The 21,191-nt window shown below is 37.2% G+C and overlaps 1 protein-coding gene across 3 annotated transcripts in view; it reads right to left on the bottom strand.

Moving 5' to 3' along the window:
- Window positions 1–21,191, bottom strand: part of GALNT13 (polypeptide N-acetylgalactosaminyltransferase 13) — a 533,010-nt gene that overhangs the window by 32,476 nt on the left and 479,343 nt on the right. For all 3 annotated transcript variants that reach the window (XM_059393983.1, XM_059393985.1, XM_059393984.1), the window contains one exon: window positions 11,521–11,619. In XM_059393983.1, coding sequence (XP_059249966.1) covers window positions 11,521–11,619 — 99 coding nt within the window. The remainder of the gene's footprint in view (window positions 1–11,520; window positions 11,620–21,191) is intronic.

The following is a 21,191-nucleotide window of genomic DNA, read 5'->3' as shown; positions in this document are numbered from 1 at the left end:
AAAAGCAATGACATTCCCATGATATCGGAGACAAAATTTTATTTATTTACACAAAGAATATAGAATTTGGACCATTAAAATATGAAAGGCATTTTGTTGATATTTTGTCACTGCTGTTATGCCTACATTTCTAACCATGCAAAATATTTATGGAATATATACTTACTCTAAAACATTTTGTTTTCTGTCACACAGATATCTAAGCTTGCCTTTAGTTGGTTTATCTTCATAATATCTTATATATGATAACTCCTTTCCTTTCTTTTTTTCTTTGAGAGAAACAGAGATCAAGTAGAGGGATTGGGGGGGTGCAGAAGGTTAGGGAGAAAGAGAATCTTAAGCAGGCTCCACAGTCAGCCTGGAGCCCAGTGCAGGGCTTGATCTCACAACCCTGAGCTCATGACCTGAGCAGAAACCAAGACACTTACCTGACTGAATCACCCAGGTGCCCTTGATAACTCCTTTCAAAAACTGGTGAGTATTAACTAAGGACCGCTTTAAGAATTTTGGTGCTACAAAAATATTATACTTGGCATTTTATTTGGCCATAATATTTACAGATTTTATAGATTTTTCCTTTTCCCAAACTTTATGTTTCCTTTCCTGGCACTGGTTAGTCAGGCAGCTGAATATGAATTTCTTAGATTTTTGTTACTGATGCTTTATTGTGCTACCTTTTCTTTCCTGGAAAAATCAAGCTTTCATAGTTGAAAGAAAAACAGAAACCTAGAAATACCCTTACCTGATACTTCTCTTCTATATAATTTAATAACTATGATAGAACTAAAAACTCTAAGAAAAACGGGGCGCCTGGGTGGCTCAGTGGGTTAAAGACTCTGCCTTCAGCTCAGGTCATGATTCCAGGGTCCTGGGGTCGAGCCCCGCATCATGCTCTCTGCTTAGCAGGGAGCCTGCTTCCTCCTCTCTCTCTCTGCCTGCCTCTCTGCCTACTTGTGATCTCTGTCTGTCAAATAAATAAATTAAATCTTTAAAAAAAAAAGATAAATAAAAATAAAAACTCTAAGAAAAGAAGTTTCTTAGGTACAGCAAAGCAAGTAATTTGAAGTATGGATTCTGCTTCACTTACGGTTAATATAAAAATAGGCTAGCCCACACCATTAATTTGGAAATCATAGACATTATTTACCTTACTTAGAAGCTAATAAAATGGCTTTTACTCCTAGATTGAGCCAAGATGAAATTATTACATGACCTGCTATAAACAGCTTTACATGATACTTTAAAATAATTATTTACATCCTCAGTGAAATTTAGGTACACATGTGGTCTTAGGGGGGAGAAATAGGAGATCATTTCAAAGGACCTTAATGGTCTTTATATATAGTAGATTCATGCATTCACATTATTATTTCTTTTAATTATTAAATATAGAAATGTCAGGAGGAAGATTACTTGAACAAGGAAGCAGCTCAGAGTAATGATAAGACTAAGGTGTTGAGTCAAGAAGCATTATGCATAAATCAGGAGAAAAGCACTTGTAGATAAAACGAAGAGAGGAATGAGGTTCTGAAAATTGAAACAGCGCAGAGGGGAAAAAGCTCTGCTGGGACTGAATGGTTGAAGGCAGACACGCTTAAGTTAGTAATGTCAGCGGAAAGCTTGGAGTGTGTCTACTTAACATGGGCTGCAGAGGAGATAAACGGGTGAACTGAGGGAACAGACTGATGCTGCTAACATTTTTCTTCTGGTAGATTTTTGTGCTAAGGGCTTACCCTTCTCAGTAAGAAAAGCTCTACTGATGGTGTGAGATAACAGAAGGGTGTGTGTGTGTGTGTGTGTGTGTGTGTGTGTGTGTGTACTGGGATTTCATTAAACTAGTATTAAACTTTCTTCTTTATGAAAATTGTGATATTTAACTTTTTAAGGGCGGTTTAAAAAAAAAATCTGGGAAACTCATTAGTAAAATGAATATAAATTTACATGAATTTCCCAAAGAGCTTAAAGTATTTTAACCTTTAAGCTCTATAGAAATTTAATTTTAAGCTTTTTAGAGCCCAGGCTAATATGATACACTATAATTAATCGATTAATCAACAGGATAAATATTTCTTTTGTCCTGCTATGTGCAGTCACATACTTTGATATCATAAGATGATAAGATGACTTATTTTTTAAACTTTTATTTATTTATTTGAGAGACAGCGAGAGAGAAAGAAGGAGCAACAGAGAGAAGCAGATTCCCCACTGAGCAGGGAACCTGACTGACACAGAGCTTGATCCCAGAACCCTGAGATCATGACCTGAGCCCAAGGCAGATGCTTAAGGGACTGAACCACCCAGGTGCCCCCTAGATGACTTCTCAGAGACTGGTGTCCCTTTAAGTTTAGTCTAGTGTCCCTCCTTGTTGCTTTCTTTACCAGGAATCAGAGTAGAAATTTTTATCAGTTCAACACTAGGAATAACTGAACCTTTTTGAAGGTGGCTTGTTTTTACATTATTTACACAATGAAACATATAACCTATTTTGTACTTATTAGCTAGAAAGCTCAAAGCCAAAGGTTTGGCTTATTTAAATGAAGGTGGGATTTCAGGGAATTAATTTTAAGTACTTCACAGTAAAATAGTAAAAGTGCTTTCTAGGTTAACTTGCACTGCCAATTCTTCCAGAGCTTTTGAAAAAAATGTCAAGTGATAGATATTAATAATCATTATGTAGAGATATATAAGATTATACCCAGAAGAAAAGATAAATCTAAGAAATGGCCAATATTAGTGCTCATTTTATAGGAAACCTTAAGAAAAAAAATTTCACAATCTCTGAGTAACTCCTACCAGGAAAAGAAAGGGGTTGAACACAACAGATTTGCTCTTTGTTTTTATGCCAGGAAACATTCTAACCAGGAAAACTAGGCAGAATCACATCCTACGTTTAAGTTCCTGCAAATTTCAATCATTTCCAGGCTTACCAGATATTCTTTTAACATAAATAATGCTGCTCTCCTCCAGCTTGCAAGTATCCAGCTCATTTAAACACTTAATGAATAGGACATGCTCCTTCTTTCCTCTTAGGCCATTTCATTTCACTTGCAAATTTACCCTGGTGATTTTAATTCTATTGTGCAAACTTTACTAAAAGTGGACCAAATTAATGTAGAAAGGGCTTCTAAGTAATTATAATACTGATAAAAATGCAAACCATAAAGTCAATTCATTTTTGTTGAATGAATGTATTCATTATAATCTGTGAGTACATCAGAATGCATTACTAAAATAATAAAACTCTTTCTAGGAGAAGGTCTGTAATAAGGCCAGGAAGTTTTTTTTTTACCCTCAAAATTTGTTTACTATCATAAGCTTAGATTCTTCTTAAATATAAGTCGTCACATTTTAGAGGAGGAGACATTTGTTTGAAAGTATTGATAAGACCTAATGATCTCTTCTTTACCCTGGCAGAACACACGGTTTTAATAAATGGCTAGCATAAGCTTCCCTAAAGGCTTCCTACCTTGAAAAATGGCTGTGAATCATTTACTACTATAAATTACATGGAATGTTTCCATATGCCTTCTAGCTGCCTCCAAATGAGTGGCTCCAGGGAGAAAGAGAACATTATAAATGCATTTGCTAAAATATGAGTATTTTTCCATCATTTTATATATTTTCTTGTCTTTAGAAATAATGAGTACAATATGCATGCTTTTCCCCCCTTTTGATTAAAAAGATATTGCAATTCAAAGGGAAACACTCACCACTGGATTTTTAAAAATTTTATACTGATACTTGTTATTAAAATAAAATGGTTATTTGATAAATATATTAATCTTATATCTAATTACAGGTATATTTTATATAAATTTTGAATAAAAAATAGTGTCAGATATATGACCAATAAGACTAAGACCTATTTGCCAATTTTGATATTGGCTCTTTAAAGCAGATGTAAATGTCATTTAAAAGTACCTCATTAAAAAAGAATGGTACTTCTGCAACAAAAAGAGAAAGCATAAAAGCAAGCAATGATTGAAATATATAAACTCTTTAAAAGTCTGTACATGAAAACATACCAGAAAAAAAATATAAAATCTGAAAAAAAAAATCTGGAACACGTATCACAGAAGGTAATAATCTCAATAAAGTATTTTTATAAGTGGAGAAGAGAAACAAGAGCTCCCTCAACCACCAATGAAAATGTAAGAAAAGACAAAGGCAAAGAGCTGACTAGAAAATCTACCAAGTATGGACGTCAATTTTTAAATTGCTTAAATGCATTAGCATTAGAGATATGATTTTAAAAAGATAAAATGTTTCTCCCATACTAAATTGGCAAAGATGAAAACAGAATAAAGCAAAAATACAATGCCTGTTTAGGGTTGTTCAGTCTGATCACAATCCTGGGGAGCAGGATTGGAAATCAAGATAAATGCAATGAACAAGTATGTGGTGGGGAATCAGCCAGATTTAGATTCAAACTGGCTTTACTTCCTAATCATATTACCAGTCTCTCAGAGTTCCCATTAGACTCATGAGTAAAATCAGGATAGTAATAGTACGTACTTCATAGATTGTTATGGGAATGAAAGGCAGATATGTACGTAAAATATTTACCATAGTGCCTCTTCATAGCTTAGCAATTAGTCCCATTAAACTAGTAAAACCTTAAAAGGGACAACTTGTCACCATGAATTAAAAGCCTTATAATGTTGCAGAAGTTTTGACTTGTCCAATTTACTTCCAGACAGTATTTTTTAAATAACGATTTTATTTATTTATTTGACAGACAGAGATTGCAAGTAGGCAGAGAGGCAGGCAGAGGGAGAGGAGGAAGCAGGCTCCCTGCTGAGCAGACAGCCTGATGCAGGGGATCATGACCTGAGCCAAAGGCAGAGGCTTTAACTCACTTAGCCACCCAGGCGCCCCCAGACAGTATTTCTAAAGAAGTAAATAGAGATGCTTACAAGATTTTAGCTACAGGGTTATTGAGGAGCCTCACCTGTAACAGTAAAAATTCTCTAATGGTACTGTGTATTAAGTAATAGGGATTAATTAAATAAATTATATTGTATCCATTCAAATATGCCCTGTTCAGGTAAAGAAGTTGTTAGCCAATGGATAGCCAAAAAGAAGTTAAATTATTTGGGTTTTAAACAGTATGTCTTAAGTTTGTGAATGGAGTAGTATTTGGTCAGCAGTGCAAGTACACAGAACAGTGTCAGTGAACTGCAGAGATATGAAAATGCACAGAGCCTACAGGGAATGGAAAAGTATCAGACACATGTCTACAGGACAAAAAAAAAAAAAAAAAGAAAACACAAACTATTAGAGCATCAAAGGAGACTCTGCTGGAAAGTCAGATGAGGATGAAACTACGTGGAGTTTTGTATATATACATAAGTAAGGAATACATAACTATACACATAACTAAGGAATTCTTATGTAATTCATAGGGCAGTGGAGAATTGCTAGAGATTTTCATCAAATTTAATTATAAAGTGGTATATGTAGAATGTAATCATAGAATTCCATATGATGTGTGGTAATAATGAGGTTTTCTGGTCACATAGGTCAAAGAAGATAGAGGCCCTAGTTATAAACGGTCTTAGAGATCAGAGTCAAGGTATATGATTTTCAAGATAGTATCAGGATTAGGTGACCAACCAAACTTCAGAAATGTCTATGTTGGGTTTAAATGTTGGATGCTTATGTGAAATAGAAGAAAATGAGCACATTCTGAAAACAGCTAAGTTTGAGATGCCTGCAGAGATTCCCAGTAATTAACTGGCAAGAGATTCCAGAGTTTAGAAGAGAGGTTGGAGATAAAGATATAAATCTGAGGCATTAGCATTGTAGGTAGGGGACATGGAACTGCTTCCAGGAATCAATTTCATCTTTTCAGAAGTAAAGAGAAGACAATCCCATAACTTCCAGTAATATACATTCTACTAGGAAACTGTGAGTTCTTCTTACACACACACACACACACACACACACACACACACACGTATATAAATATATATTCAAGTTTTAATCAAATTCCTATTTATTTTCATTCTTTTGAAAGTGTTTAATGTTCATCACATTATTTGTGAGTGAAAGCATTTCAAGAACAGATAGGCATGGACTTTCTAATTATGTGATTATTGTTTGAGACAGAAGATTTTTATTACTAAGGTTCTAAAAGAATACCTCAAAAAAAAAAAGAGTACCTCAAGATGATCAAATGTTGAATGTAATAATAATTCTACACCTGGTATCTTATTTTTACAGTATTCTTGCTACAGAAACTTCCAAGCATGCTTTCATTTTCTTGGCTAGTTTTTATTAGGTGCCTACCATATCCCAAGCCCTGGGTAGGGTGGAGGGAGAGCATGTTGGGTGTTGGAATGTTTAAGTGTTTAAGAAAAGTTTTCTGGCAACTACTGAAAAGTAAGCTTCTTCCTGATATCTCCAAGAACATTAAAAAAATAATAATAACAAAACTCCCATGCAAGGGGAAATGGTTAAGGGATAGTTGTCAACAAACACAAAACACCTTCATTTAGAAATGAAACTAAGTAGAAATGCTAAAAACAAAACAAAACAAAACAAAACAAAACAAAAAAAAACAGTGTTAACATCTCACGAATTTTGTGCAAAAGCAAGAGTGAGAAACTAATATTTTATATGGGTTTGGGCTACTTTTAAAGAATTTTAAACAAAATAACCATAAATATAGATACAGCTTCCATAGTAACATAAAAGAGTAACAATAAAACACAGGGAAGGTAGCTCTGAGAATAAAAATCCCAAAATCTGTTCTTTTCTAAACTGTAAAAAATGTAAACATGTCCTTAATTAGGGATGAACTAGGATCAATCATCCAAGAAATATTGAATTCCATCAAAGTATAAATCATAGTAGGGTTTTATGTAAAGGTTTAATTTTTTTATAATATATATTAAAACAACAGGAGAGGCAGTTCATTTTATTAAGCTTAACAATATCATAGGAAGTGTGTGCATTTACCTTGCCTCTGGCATTAGCTACTGAACGAATACTTCTATTTTCTTACAGAGAAAAGAGAAACAATTGAGAAAAGAAACCGAAATACGTTAAGAGAATAATTAATGTCAACAGACCAGTGTATGTCCCGAGTGTCCAGTATATGCCAAGCTAGTGTTAGTATTTATATAAATTTCACTAAATCTTTAGAGGAAAAAGAGAAAGTCTTTTTCCCATTTTATAAGTATAATAGTAAACCTAAAAAATATTAAGTAATTTACCATAAATGACACAATTTATCAGGTCAGGGCAATGCTCTAATATAATACTGTTTTGGGACACTGGGGTGGCTCAGGTGGTTAACATCTTCGGCTGAGGTCATGATTGAAGGCTCCTGGGAAGGAGCCCCAGGTCAGCGGGGAGCCTGCTTCTCCCTCTCCCAATGCTACTACTCTCCCTACTTGTGTTCTCTCTCCCTCTCAAATAAATAAATAAACAAACAAACAAATAAAATAAAATCTTAGAAAAATAAAATGATACTCTTTTGTTCTCAATAGTTTAATTTTCTCTATTTGTATTTGTTTAACTCTGAAAGTAATACTTATATGCAGAAAAATGTGGGGTAAAAAGTAAAGTTTCCCATTCCAACTCATTCTTCTCACCAGAGGTAATTATACTGCAGAGAAATTTGTATGCATTTCTAACAGATTATATTGCATCAATACAAATACAGATATTATAGATACTTTATAGAGAAAAACTTTCACATACATTGTTCATAAATGAGGTAATTCAAAGTAAGTTTTATTATGGATTTTCCCCCTCTTTTTCAGTTTTCCATGACAATACTTATAGACCTCTTTCACTCAATTTGGTGACTGGAGTTTTCAGTACTATGGATGAGCCACAATTTATTTAAATATTCCTGTCTTGGTAAATATTTAGCTGTGTCCATTGCTCTGTTACAGCAAAAAGGGGTGCTATAAACTTTCTTCTATGCTTATCTGTAGGCATCTATAACTAATCATGTAGATGGAAAAACTCTGGTTTTAATTTCTACTTTGTCATTAAGTTGACAGTGTAGTATCGTTAGAATATATGTAGGTATGGGTTTTTACTTATTGTTTGTTCACTTTATTTATGAATCCCTAAGAGTGGTGTCTTTATATACTTCCAGTTACCATGACAATAACAGTATTCTATGACAATGTCTACATAGTACTATGGTATAAGTCTACTGTTCTTTTTTTTTTTTTCCTTAAGATTTTATTTTTTATCTGAAAGAGAGAGAGAGAGAGAGAGATCACAAGTAGGCAGAGAGGCAGGCAGAGGGAGAGGGGGAAAGCAGGCTCCTAGTTCAGCAGGAAGCCCAATGCAGGGCTCAATCCCAGGACCCTGAGATCAGGACCTGAGCCGAAGGCAGAGGCTTAACCCACTGAGCCAACCAGGTGCCCCAAGTCTATTGTTCTGACTTTGAATTCTTTCATCTATTTACCTACTGTTGGTTATTAGTTACCTACTATATCCTAGGCCCTTGGCCAAGTACTAGAGATGAAGAGAAGAATAAGACATAGTCCCTGCTAATAAGAAGGTTATGGTAGAGTGGCATAACTTCTAGGTATTGAACACTTGTAAATGAGTAATGTAGTTTTTAACATTTATGATCCAGTTGTTTTGTGTCCTGTAGACAAATACAAGTCTGCCTGGTTGTATTTTTTAATATTAATTATGGCAACTTAAAAATCAATGAGCATAATTCATCCTGATTATCCTCCTTTTCATTTCCTATCTTCATTTTTATCTGCCTTAGATTAGGATGAAATCACAAATACTGTGCTTTTTTGGAATTCTGTAGGTCATCAAGGTGCAGACAATCAGCTGACTTTTTTCATCAGCTGATGAAACACATTCTGGAGACAGTTCTACATGTCCATCCAGTATCCATGGTAAATGAACTGTAAGGACATTTACACATGAAAGGGTAGTAAAATATTCTGTGTTTTTGTGCTACAGGTATCCAAGTAACATATTTCTGGCCAAAGAGACTTACAGGGAAGGGGGTAAAAAGCATTTTTTTTTTTTCAGACGTATCTTCTCTCTATTTCCGCAAGTCTACACACTTATATAGGTTTACATGACCAATCAACGAGCAGGGTACAGGAGGGAGCAAATCAGGCTGTGCACCAAAACAACAACTTTGCTAGCAACCAATGCTGTTTACTTCCTCTTTGGGCATTCTGCTTAGTCCTAACTTGGCAACTAGCCAGGCGCCATCTTTTAATGGCAGAGGCTGCCCTGGCCAGGGGCCTGCCTCCGACATCTTCCTCTCTTTTCTTTTATGGCAGGGATCGTGCCTGTCATAGGTTGTCAGTGGCGGGGAATATCCTTACCCGTCATCAGACGGCAGATATCAATGATCTGCATCCTGTCTTAGGTTGGTATATTTCCCCCACCAATCTTACCCGTCGTTGACTACCTATCCAGCATACTTAGCCACACTTGGGGGGATGTTCCAGCCTTGATGGCTAACAAGGCCTGCACCATGGCTTGCAGGAAGTTTTGTTTTTCCCAGTAAAAGGTCAGTCATGACTCCTGCAGTTCTTCTCTACCCCAACTTCTTGCTGCCCTGAATGTGGACATGATGTCTGGAGTTTCAGCAGCCCTCATGTGACCACCTGATGATAAATGTTAATTTTAAGGACTGAAGAATGGAAAGTTAGAAAGTTTTTGATTTCTTGACAAAGTCACTGAAGACCTAAACAAATGTCAAGAGTTGACTACCTTCAGATCTCTTACTTCCATTTGTGAAAAAATTAAACTCTGCATAGTTAGACCACGAACAGTTAAGTTGTTGGCCATTTCCAAATGAATTCACTGGGATTCTATTGGTTTTGGTAGTAGAAGTCTCTCACATTCATTGTGAATCAATATAAAAGCTGGACCATTTGTGAATGCTCTGCCATTGTTCTGTCTGTATTGTTTTTTCCTATTATTCTCTTTCGTGAAGTTATTTTTCCATGCTGTAATTTAGAAAGTTTGATTTAAATATTTTTCTGCTTAAGTTGAAATTTTAGAATACTAATTAGGATTTTAATAATTTTTTGTTTTTTTTTAAGAGGAAAATTTAATTTTTGAATGTTCTTCATTTAATCACACAGGTCCTATTTGAAGTATGGGGTCAAAATGCAACAGGGCTACTGCTTTTTCCCTGAAGATTTTTTTTTTAAAACATATAATGTATTACTTGTTTCAGGGGTACAGGTCTGTGATTCATCAGTCTTACACAATTCACAATGCTCACCACAACAAACGCCCTCCCCAGTGTCCATCCCCCAGCTTCCCCATCCCTCCCAAAACCCTCCCACCAACAACCCTCGATTTGTTTCCTGAGATTATGAGTCTCTTATGTTTGTCTCCTTCTCTGGTTTCATCTTGTTTCATCTTTTCCCTCCTTTCCCCTATGATCCTCTGTCTTATTTCTCAAATTCCTCATATCAGTGAGATCATATGATAATTATCTTTCTCTGACTGACTTATTTTGCTTAGCATAATACCTTCTAGTTCCGTTCACATCCTTGCAAATGGCAAGATTTCGGGTTTTTTGATGGCTGCATAGTACTCCATTATATCCAGCTGCATTACCAATATAATCATGATGTTGTGCTGCACAGAATAATTTTTACTTTCTAATTTCACTCTAATACAATAGATGAAGAACTCACTGATATGTTTCTCCTCAATTTTTTGGACAATTTGTCTATAGAAGATTAGCTACCTCAAACTCTGTTATGAATTCCTACAATCTCTAAATTCTGTCTCTCAAAATGGCCACAACAGTAGGGCTGCTCCACCTGAAGGCTCAGGGCTAGGCAGCCTCCACACGACCCACCTTGCCAAGCCACTGTCAAACATTTTATTAAAGAGAGTACAAGGATCCCTGTTATAGTCCGACAGGTCTCTGATAACTGGACAGCAACACACAAAAAGGTTGGCCTAGCCTTTTAATCAACCATCAGTTTTGTTTAAACATTTCATTTTTACCTGGTTCAAAGGGCATCTTCAGAGAGCCAAAGTGGAAATCTAACAGATGTGCTTATCACGCATTTTCAACTTTACTGAACCTCAGAAATTTATAGAAAACATGATATATATAAACACTTAAAAAAGAAATTTAGAATAATCACTGTTGGAAAACATCACTGTTCTTGAGGGATTATTTTATACTACTTGGCTAAGAGAATAAAACGTACTGTTCATTTGCTCATATATGGTGAAATGAGATCAGTCAAAAATATTTGGCTATCTTCAAAAATATTTGTCATTAATTGGGCTCACTTATTAAATTATATTTATTTAAATGCTATAGTATTTATTTATTAAATTCTGTAGTGTTTTCTTAAGATAGTGGGATTAATAAGATAGCCAAAGTAGTTCTTGATTTGAATGTCCATTAATTTCCTAAGCTAAGACTTTACTGTTTTGGCATGTGAGTCATGGTTTACTGTGACAGTTTTCACAGCAATACTTTCCCCCCAAAGATGAAGTTGATTAAAAAAAGAGAGAGAGAGAGAGAGAGTTTACCTGATTTCCTCCCATACCATGACAGTTGAATATACCCACTTTTTCATTTTCCTTGCGACCCATGTTGTCTAAACACTGGTTGGTTTCAACATTTCTTATCTAAAGGAAACACACGAAAACAGAAGTCAGATAGTGATTTAAAAGAGAAAATCTTCCTGGTGTTATCAAATTGTATATTGATAATGAGATGATGCATGTTTGCAAGGAAATTTCCCCTAGAAGAACACACTGTTTTAAATATTTATTTTTCCATGTCCAGTCTTAATTTTGTGTAAATTTCTATCTCCTATGGTAGTAAATGTGAACAGCAATGGCATTGTCATTAGCATCTAATCATGAGGCACCCCTCATTTATAGCACAGTATCAGAGAAAGGGGAAACATTACAAATTAGTCATTCTTCTCCATATCCTCTTAAAATTAGGACAGTTGCCAAGTTCCATTCAAAAAACCAGTCTATTCTTGAACTCCCATGGTACCATATGCAAAGGATTTGAAACAAATTTGTTAAATATTCAAATTAATGTGTTTTTAGGTTGTTTTATTACTAGATGTTCCATCCTATGTTAGTAAAGATTAATTACTGTTTATTTCTGTAGCTGAAACACAGTCATGCATCTTTTTTCATCCCTAATGCCAAACTTAATGGAAAAGAGTTGACCCTAAGAAAAGCTATTACAAGACTAAATGGTAATTTCACATTAAAAACCCCTTAAAAACAAGATTAAACTGCCAACTGCAAACATAAGATTCTTGGTTTATACTCAAATACTGCATTAGTTCCATAATTAACATAATGTTAATAAGTATTTGAGACACATGTAATTACAAAAGCCATTCGCTGAATTTAAAGATGCTAAAATTACTAAATCAAGCACAAATAAATTAAAAAATGGCATTTCTAAAAAATGGAATGTTTAATTTCTTCTATTAGTTTAAACCCCAAGTATGTATTGATATCTGTCCACTCTGTTTCTGAAAAGTTATCTCTGACTCTTCTTAGAACATGCATATTTTACTGTTCATTCATACATTACTTGTATGTATCTGTTTAATTATCTATGCTTTAAGCACTCATTTCTTCATATTGGCAAATTAATAAGATCAAAAACTTCTCAAGAGGATGGGTTAGGTATATATGAATCACTTTTTTGTATGATGCAGAGCCCCAAAGTCAAGTAATGGCTCCTGGGGTTGGGAAAAATGGTGTGATCTGCATTAAGGCCCCAGTCAGCAACTGAGAAGAGTGGGGACCGGAGTTCATACTTTACAAGAATTGGAAAGAACGGAGCACAACTGTCAAGCCTTGTTCCAATGCCTTGAGATTTAGAGCAGGATTATAGATGCTCCCATGCAGAAATCTGAGCAGCAATCCATTAGAAAGGACAGAACACACCGTGACTATCAAAGAGAAAGGCGGGCGGGGGGGGGGGGTACCTGAGTGGCTCAGTAGCTTAACCTTCAGACTCTTGGTTCCAGCTCGGGTCCTGGACAGAGTCCCTTGTCCTGCTAAGCAGAGAATGTGCTTCCCTTGTCCTCTTCCCTCTGATCACCACCCCCCACCCAACAACCTGTGCACTCTCTCTCTATTTCTAAAATAAATAAATATTTAAAAAAATAAAGAGAAAAGTTACAAGCTTCAAGAAGAAAAATGATGTTCAAGTTCCATACTGGTAAGTTTGGGTTATCTGGTGTAGGTTGGTTCAAGCACTGGAGGATACAGAGCCTATATGCAAAGGTTAAAGATTTTTCGGGACCTGTAGCTAGGACAGGAGTGAGAAAGGTAACAACTGATAGATGATGCCATGTATCAGTCTGTTTATGTTTCACATAATCTAATCAGTATGCCACATACAAGTTTATTTTTAAGTCCTTTATATGAACTTTTCTTGCTAACATTTCACAAAAGACAGACTTCTTGAGAAACAGTAAAATGATGTATTGTTATTTACATATTGTTAATTACATATTGGTATTGTTATCTAAAAAAAAGTATGGGAGAGTGTAATACTATAACACAGGAATAAATATCTCATAAAATGATCAATTCACCTTTACATGTAATCTATGTAATCTGATTCAAAGGACCTTGGCTAGATTCACGGTACTTGAAAAGATAGTGGTTAATAATTACAGGGGCTAGAAGCTGAGTCATTTATAAAATTTTGTCTCTTTGCTGAATGACAGAAGATTCAAAGCCATTTTCAAGCCAGTACATACTCTGAGAGAAGCATTTCAAAGAGACATGATAGATTCATATCATCCTACTTTTTGACAAATTAAGCACAGAACAAGAATGCTTCCAAAGTATTTTGTTCCCAGTAAGAGCCTATTATTTATTTTTTTTGAAGAATTTATTAATTTATTTGGCAGAGAGAGAGAGACAGCAAGAGAGGGAACACAAGCAGTGGGGAGTGGGAGAGGAGAAGCAGGCTTCCTGTGGAGTGACGGGTGGCTCCATCCCAGGACCCTAGGATCATGACCTGAGCCAAAGGCAGGCACTTAACAACTGAGCCACCAGGTTTCCACTATCTTTTTTTTTTTCAAAGATTTTATTTATTTATTTGACAGACAAAAACCACAGGTAGGCAGAGAGGCAGGCAGAGAGAGAGGAGGAAGCAGGCTCCCTGCTGAGCAGAGACACCCGACCCCCCCCATGCAGGGCTTGATCCCAGGACCTGGGATCATGACCTGAGCAGAAGGCAGAGGCTTTAACCCACTGAGCCATCCAGGCGTCCCTCCATTATCTATTTTTTATAATAGATACACTTGGTCTACAGCCTCTCTTATGAATGAATGTACTCAGTCACTCAACAAATATTACTGAGAGTATGTATACTTCAGGTACCATTTAAGGTACTAAGGATACTGAAGTGAACAGAGTAAACCTAGTCCATTCCCTGGAGTTTGTATTTTAGAAGAAAAGAGTATGATACACAAATACATTCATAGTATAACAGAAGATCAAGAACTTCTGTGAAGAACTATCAAACACAGTAAGAGTAGACAAAGTACTATACTATATTAGATAGGGGATTAGGAAAGGCCACCCGGAGAACACAATACTTGAAAAGATACCTTAGTAAACTGAGAGAGCAGCTGGACTTCCATGTGTATGGAACAGCATTCCAGAGAGAGGGAATAGCAAACAGATGTTCTCTGCAGCTGAGAAAACTGGTTGACATAAGCTAGCAATGGGGCAGGATGTAGTGAACAAGGGTGGAGGAGAGAGGTATCCAAGACCAGATCATGTAGGAAATCATAAGTTTCTACACATGAGGATGACTATTAATAGCTTATGCTGGCTGCTGTGTGGAGAGCAGATTAGAGGGAGGCAGGAATGGAAGCAGAGAAACACTTACGGGGACTCTCACAGTCATGCCAGCTAGAGATGGTGGCTGCTTGTACTAACAGGATAACAGCAGAGGTGGATAGGTCAAATTTGGGATATTTTTACTTTAAGATTTATTTAGTTTATATATAGAGAGAGAGACAGCGCAAGTGCATGTGGGAGAAGGGGCAGAAGGGGAGGAAGGGACAGAGGGAAAGAATCCCAAGTAGATTTGCATGGAGCCCAGAGCCTGGAGCTGGAGCCCAAGGGTTGGGGTGAGGTGGGGGGTGGTGGTTGGGACATGCTCTCAGGACCCTAAGATCATAACCTGAACTAAAACCAAGAGCCTGACGCTCAACCAATTGAGCCACTTAGATGACCAAACTTGGGATGTTTTTAAGATAGAACCAAATAAGACTTGCAATTGACTCTGACATAAGCTATGAGAAGAGGAAAAGAAATCAAGAAGCATTCTCAGGTTTTGCTTGAGCAAATGGACAAATGATTTTCTATTTACTAGGAACAATATTCTGATTTCCTGCATGTTGATAAACATATCTGTAGCCTTTGTATTAGAAAATCAATTTGGTATATATGAAGTCCTTGGCTCACCATCTATTTCCTTGAGTATCTTTAAAATGTTATTGCTATTTACTTCTAACGCAAATAGCTGCTTTTGAAAAGTCTGATGATAATCTGGTTTTCCTTAACTTATTCTTTTTTTTACAAATCTCTACTTGCTTGAACACCAAACTGATTTTATTTTATTTTTTTTAAAGTTCAATAGGTTTACCACAATGTATCTTAATATTATTCATTCTGTATCACTCTTTCAGATAGACAGCATTCCTTTTCTTTTCTTTTCTTTTCTTTTCTTTTAAGATTTTATTTATTCATTTGACAGAAAGAGATCACAAGTAGGCAGAGAGGCAGGCAGAGGGAGAGGAGGAAGCAGGCTCCCTGCTGAGCAGAGAACCTGATGCGGGGCTTGATCTCAGGACCCTGGGATCATGACCTGAGCTGAAGGCAGAGGCTTTAACCCACTGAGCTATCCAGGTTCCCCAGCATTCCTTTTCAATATGCAGTTTCAATTTTATTTCAGGCACATTTTCTTTAATTATAAGTATTAATGTTCATTTTGTCTTGTTACTTTGATTTTTCTCACTAGGAAATCCTATTATTTTGGATCTTGTTGCTTATCCCTCTATATGCCACCTTCTATTAAAAGTGGATTATTGAGGTTTTGGGGTTACTGACTCATGTGATGTTTCAAATTTAGCCTTTGTTTCTAAATGAATTCATTCTTTAATTTCTAAATCCTTACTGCATTTCTGACCCTTATTTCAGAGGTATTTCTAAATTTGATTTATAGTGTTCTTTTGTACATTTTATCATTACACAATTTCTTTTAGCTTGCTCTGAAATATTAGATTGCCCTTTTCCCATCTATGTGATGAGGGAGCATGAAGCTGGCTGAAGACAAAGTAAAAGCTGGCGCCTTGCACCCCCTCTCCATCTGCTCCCCCTCAGTCATATGTGTAGCATTCCTCAGGCAGCCCTGACTGCCATGGACAATAAGCAATTAGCTAACTTGCAGGGATCACAATCCTGCAAGACAGGAGTCTCCCTTGGCTTACAAATGTCCTAAATCTCACTAACAAAGATGATTGATAGCAGGATTGTTACATCCCATCAAAAAGTCTCCCAAGTATCTTGATGTTAATGGCTGGTCTAAAGACAACATTGATCAAGCCACAAGGGCGAGGCCTCCGGTATCCTGGCACCATGTAGGCCCTCTTTAGCATATGAAAACTCCGTTGAAACCCCCCTTTTCCTCACCTTCCCCCATCCGCAGGGTTCATAACCTGCCATCCCTCACAATCTGGGGCAGCAGCTCTTCCTGCCCCCGTGCTTTAATAAACCACCATTTTGCACCAACGATGTCTCAAGAATTCTTTCTTGGTCATCGGCTCCGGACCTCAGCCCACCGAACCTCACCTAGGTTCTAGAACTTCCTCATATGGTGCCCGAACGTGGGGCTGTGAGTCTTTACATTTGGACTCTGAGCTTCAGTGCAAAATTGGTGAGTACTTTCTCTCCTTTTCCTTTACGCTCATTTCAGGGCTTTTCAAGGAGTATGGTCTTATTGGAACACTTGCATGTCAATTGCTCAGGCTGTAATCCTCTAGCCCGTGGCTGCTCCAGGAGGAGGAGAGCGTCTGCCTCTTGGCTGTAAGTTAGTACCCTGGCCAGAATGGCAATAGGACCCAGAAACTTGATACCCTCTCTTTATTCCTGTTCTTATATGAAGTTGTCTTTCTTGGGCACGGGACAGCCACCTAAGTCACCAGGACGGCTGCCAATCTTAAGACTCCCGTGTGAGGTTTCCTCCTGATTGATCTAATGTGATCCCCTCCACATCCCTGGTCTAGCCACTTCTGGCCGGGAGACCTCTCATGGGAGCCGGCCGAAACCAGTACCCGATTGAATTAAAATGCAACTGGAAACCATTTTTTAGGGAAGTTGGCTGTAAGGACCACATGTGTTGGAATGTCGCATAGACCATGATGGATTTCAATCTTTACTGTTTCTTGTCAGTGTCTTCTACAGACTACTTATGGCTATGAAATTGGGTAATTTTTTGCACCAAAGATGTCTGAAGAATTATTTCTTGGTCATCGGCTCCGGACCTCAGCCCACCGAACCTCACCTAGGTTCTAGAACTTCCTCATATGAGCACAAAGCTTTGATGTTCTTGCCTTGTTTGTAGAGAGATCATCTTCCTCCTTATTTTCTTTATTCTTATTGTGTCCAGTCTCTTCCACTATCGCTGCTGTTCTTATTGTTGGATGCGTCCAATTCTCCTGGTCTTTTAAGAGACGGGTTTGATCAGGAGACCATTTCTTTCTTTTCTTTTTTGGGCAATCACCTGGCATCTTTAAAATTATCCTGTTGCCTGCTTCCCAAGTCCATGCATTCCCATTTAGCTGGTAGAGGGTGTAATATGGTCATTGGGGTTTTAAATTCTTCCCCAGGTAATTTTTTTTTTTTTTTAAGATTTTATTTAGTTGAAAGAGCAGGAGAGCACAAGCAGGGGGGAGGGGAGTGGGAGAGGGAGAAACACACTCCCCACTGAGCCAGAGGCTAGATGCGGGGCTTGATCCCAGGACCTTGGGATCATGACCTAAGCTGAAGGCAGATGCTTAACCCACTGAGCACCCAGGTGCCCCTCCACAGGTAATTCTAATGTGCAGTGAAGTTTAGCAATTACCATTCTGGAGGGAGGTGTGCAGTGTCTTGATGTTAAATGGTGACATTACAATTACAATCACTTTTTCTTTTTAAAGTAACTTCTTTTTCAGTGGGTCCCTCTGGGAAAGCTTTTAGAATATACTTCTGCTTGGCCTCACCCTCATAGATTATGATCCAAATGGTCTGGAGTAGGACCAGGAGAGGGCATAAAGCTCTTCAAATGATTTGAATGTATATTCAGGGTGGAAACCCCCCCGTATCAAGAGCATACAATGGAGTACTTGCTAGCTGAAGGCTTAGCTATTTTGTGAATCAGTCTGAAAATTCTGGATGCTGGTGGAAAGAACGGGAGGTTTTCATAGTAAAGCTGATTCCTTTAGTACCCAGTAGGGAAGCTGAAGGTCAAAGGTTTCCAGCTGTCCGGGACAGGAAAGGTTTACACTGGAGACCACTTCTAACTTTGCAAGTCTAGCTCTCCTGCTCCTGCACTTATCTGAAGAGTCGAAAAAAAATGCCTTCTATTTTTTGAGATCTCTGGGTTCTGTTCATTGCTCCTATTTTCATCTGGACCTCCCATTTTCTTTGTCCCTATTGTCTCTACAAATATTGTCTCGATTGTGCTTTACTCCTTGAAGTTTCTCCTAAGAAGAATTTCCACTAGTGAATTTGAAGACATCCACACAGGTCTCAGGGTGCTCAGGCCTTTCAGACATTAGAAAGGAGACTTTTCACTGACTTACAAATTGGACTGTATGAAAATACCTCTCCCAGTTTCACCTACTATTCTCCAACTGGCCTGAAGCAATTTCTCGTGAGTATCTGTTGGCAATTTGGGTGTAAGCTGGTCTCATTTCCATCAGGCATCTCATCACTTTCTTTTCCTTTCCTTCCACAGAGTATCACATGGCCATGAAATTGACAGCTCATATTTTGGGATTTGTGAGAATACCTGTCACCTGATTCTGTGGTCAGTGTTTTTCATTGATTTTTGGTTTGCTATCCTGGATGCACTTTCTGTTTCAACTATGTCACTGCTGCTAATATATATATATATATGTTTTTCTAAGACAGACTGATTTAGGGACTTCATGAAAAGAATCTTGTGCTATTTTGGATGTGTTCTAACTATTCCACAAAATGGTTTGATCATGTCTGGCCATATAATATTCTGCCCCTTAGGGATATAGCAGGGGCTAAGAAGATACAAAACAGAAACTCAAGTCAAAGCTTGAGGTTGGCTAGACTTGGGATCTGGGCTAAAAACAAATAGGAATCAGGGGTTCAGGATAATTGTCAGAATGAGATGAGGTGACTAACACTACCACAACCACCAATAATAATAATTAGCAATTGTACTTGTATGTGTTATGTGCTGTTCTCAGCACTTCTATGTAATAGGTAATTTACCACCAACCTATTACCCCCATTTCATAAATGAAAACATTAAGATACAATGAAGTTAAATAATTTGCCCAAATAAGGAACTGAAAGTTATTATAATTCTGACATCCAGACAGGCAGGCAGTATTTGTCAGAAAGGAGGTATGGACGGAGCAAGAAGGGCTGGGTTGTAGCTAACCTGAGTAAAGGTTACAACTGGTCATTCAGACAATAGTGAAGACACATGGAACAAGGAACATGAAAGAAGACTAGGATCAGACCTAGGGGACCAAGTCTACATGCTAAGTGCCACACTCCTGGGCTGAGGTCATGTAAATAATTTCTAGCTATGGCCAGGATGACATTAGACACAATAGGATAGACATAGAATGTCAGGAACAGGAGTTATGAAAGCCAACTAATTAACTAACTAAATAAATAAATAAAAGAGACACTTCATCTAAATAGAGACAATATCAAAAGGTTTATGTCGGGGTGCCTGGGTGGCTCAGTCATTAAGCGTCTGCCTTTGGCTCAGGTCATGGTCCCAGGGTCCTGGGTTCGAGACCCACATCAGGCTTCCTGCTCAGTGGGAAGCCTGCTTCTCCCTCTCCTGCTCCCACTCCCCCTCCGGTGTTCCCTCTCTCACTATCTCTCTATTAAATAAATAAATAAAATCTTAAAAAAAAAAAGGTTTATGTCACAGGAGCTATAATATTCAGACTTTTAAAAAAATGCATGCACACTGAGAACGCAGGTTAGTGTACATTAGGTTTTTCTCAAGTCAATGAACCCAAAACTATAGGAATCTGCTATATTATCTTCAAAATATAAAAATGGTCATAAATGTGTACTGACAATCCTCATCAAGCAAATCTTACTGCAAATTATGATACTGGCATACAGAAAGGTTCAGTCTATGCTCCTTATATTTGAGATGCAAAGGATGATCTGATTTAGGACGATCTCATGTGATTTTCCCATCAGAACCTTTCTAAGAATACCCTGGGAGCTCACAGAATGTTATTTAAGCAAAAAAGCAAATTTTAGGAAAGACCCTGATCTTGTCACTTGTACCATATTATCCGACAACACCAATTACTTGGCCACGCCAGTAACTCTGAGAAAACTCTAGGCAAACAACCACTGATGATCTCTCATTCATTAGAAATTTCTTACAGATTTTGTTTTATGAACTATATCCACATAAGTAGAGCACACTGGTAGTTCTCAGATCTGTTAAATTCTTTCGAATCATTCTTTATGTTATGGTATAGATTGGACTATGTGGCATAGGGCCAGAGCTTAGTTTTAACTTTAATTGTTGTCTACTTTGAGATGCCTTTGTTTACACATAATTTTTTATTGCTTGAAAACAATTTTTAATGACATAAAATTGAGATATTTTTCCCACTTGTGTTTTTATGTTTGAAATCAGCAAGACTTTTTCTAAATTTTTCTACTCAGCAGCATCGTTGGTAATGTTCTTACCACTTACAGTTTGTTCATTAGCTCATGCTCCCTCTGCTGGATTGTAACAGCAAGAAACAATGAGAACTCTCAATTTAAAAAAAGAGGCATATACTCCCCCTCAGCCTCATACCTTTGCATTTCAAAAGCAGTATGTAAAATCCATTCTAAAGATAATAATCTAAACTTAAGCTAGCTTTTTTTTTTTGCTTTAATTACTCCAACACATGCTTATCCTT

The sequence above is a fragment of the Mustela nigripes genome, chromosome 3 (assembly GCF_022355385.1).
Source record: "Mustela nigripes isolate SB6536 chromosome 3, MUSNIG.SB6536, whole genome shotgun sequence".
Lineage (NCBI taxonomy): Eukaryota > Metazoa > Chordata > Mammalia > Carnivora > Mustelidae > Mustela > Mustela nigripes.
The sequence above is the reverse complement of the archived record's forward strand: the minus strand, read 5'-3'. Positions and strand labels throughout refer to the sequence as shown.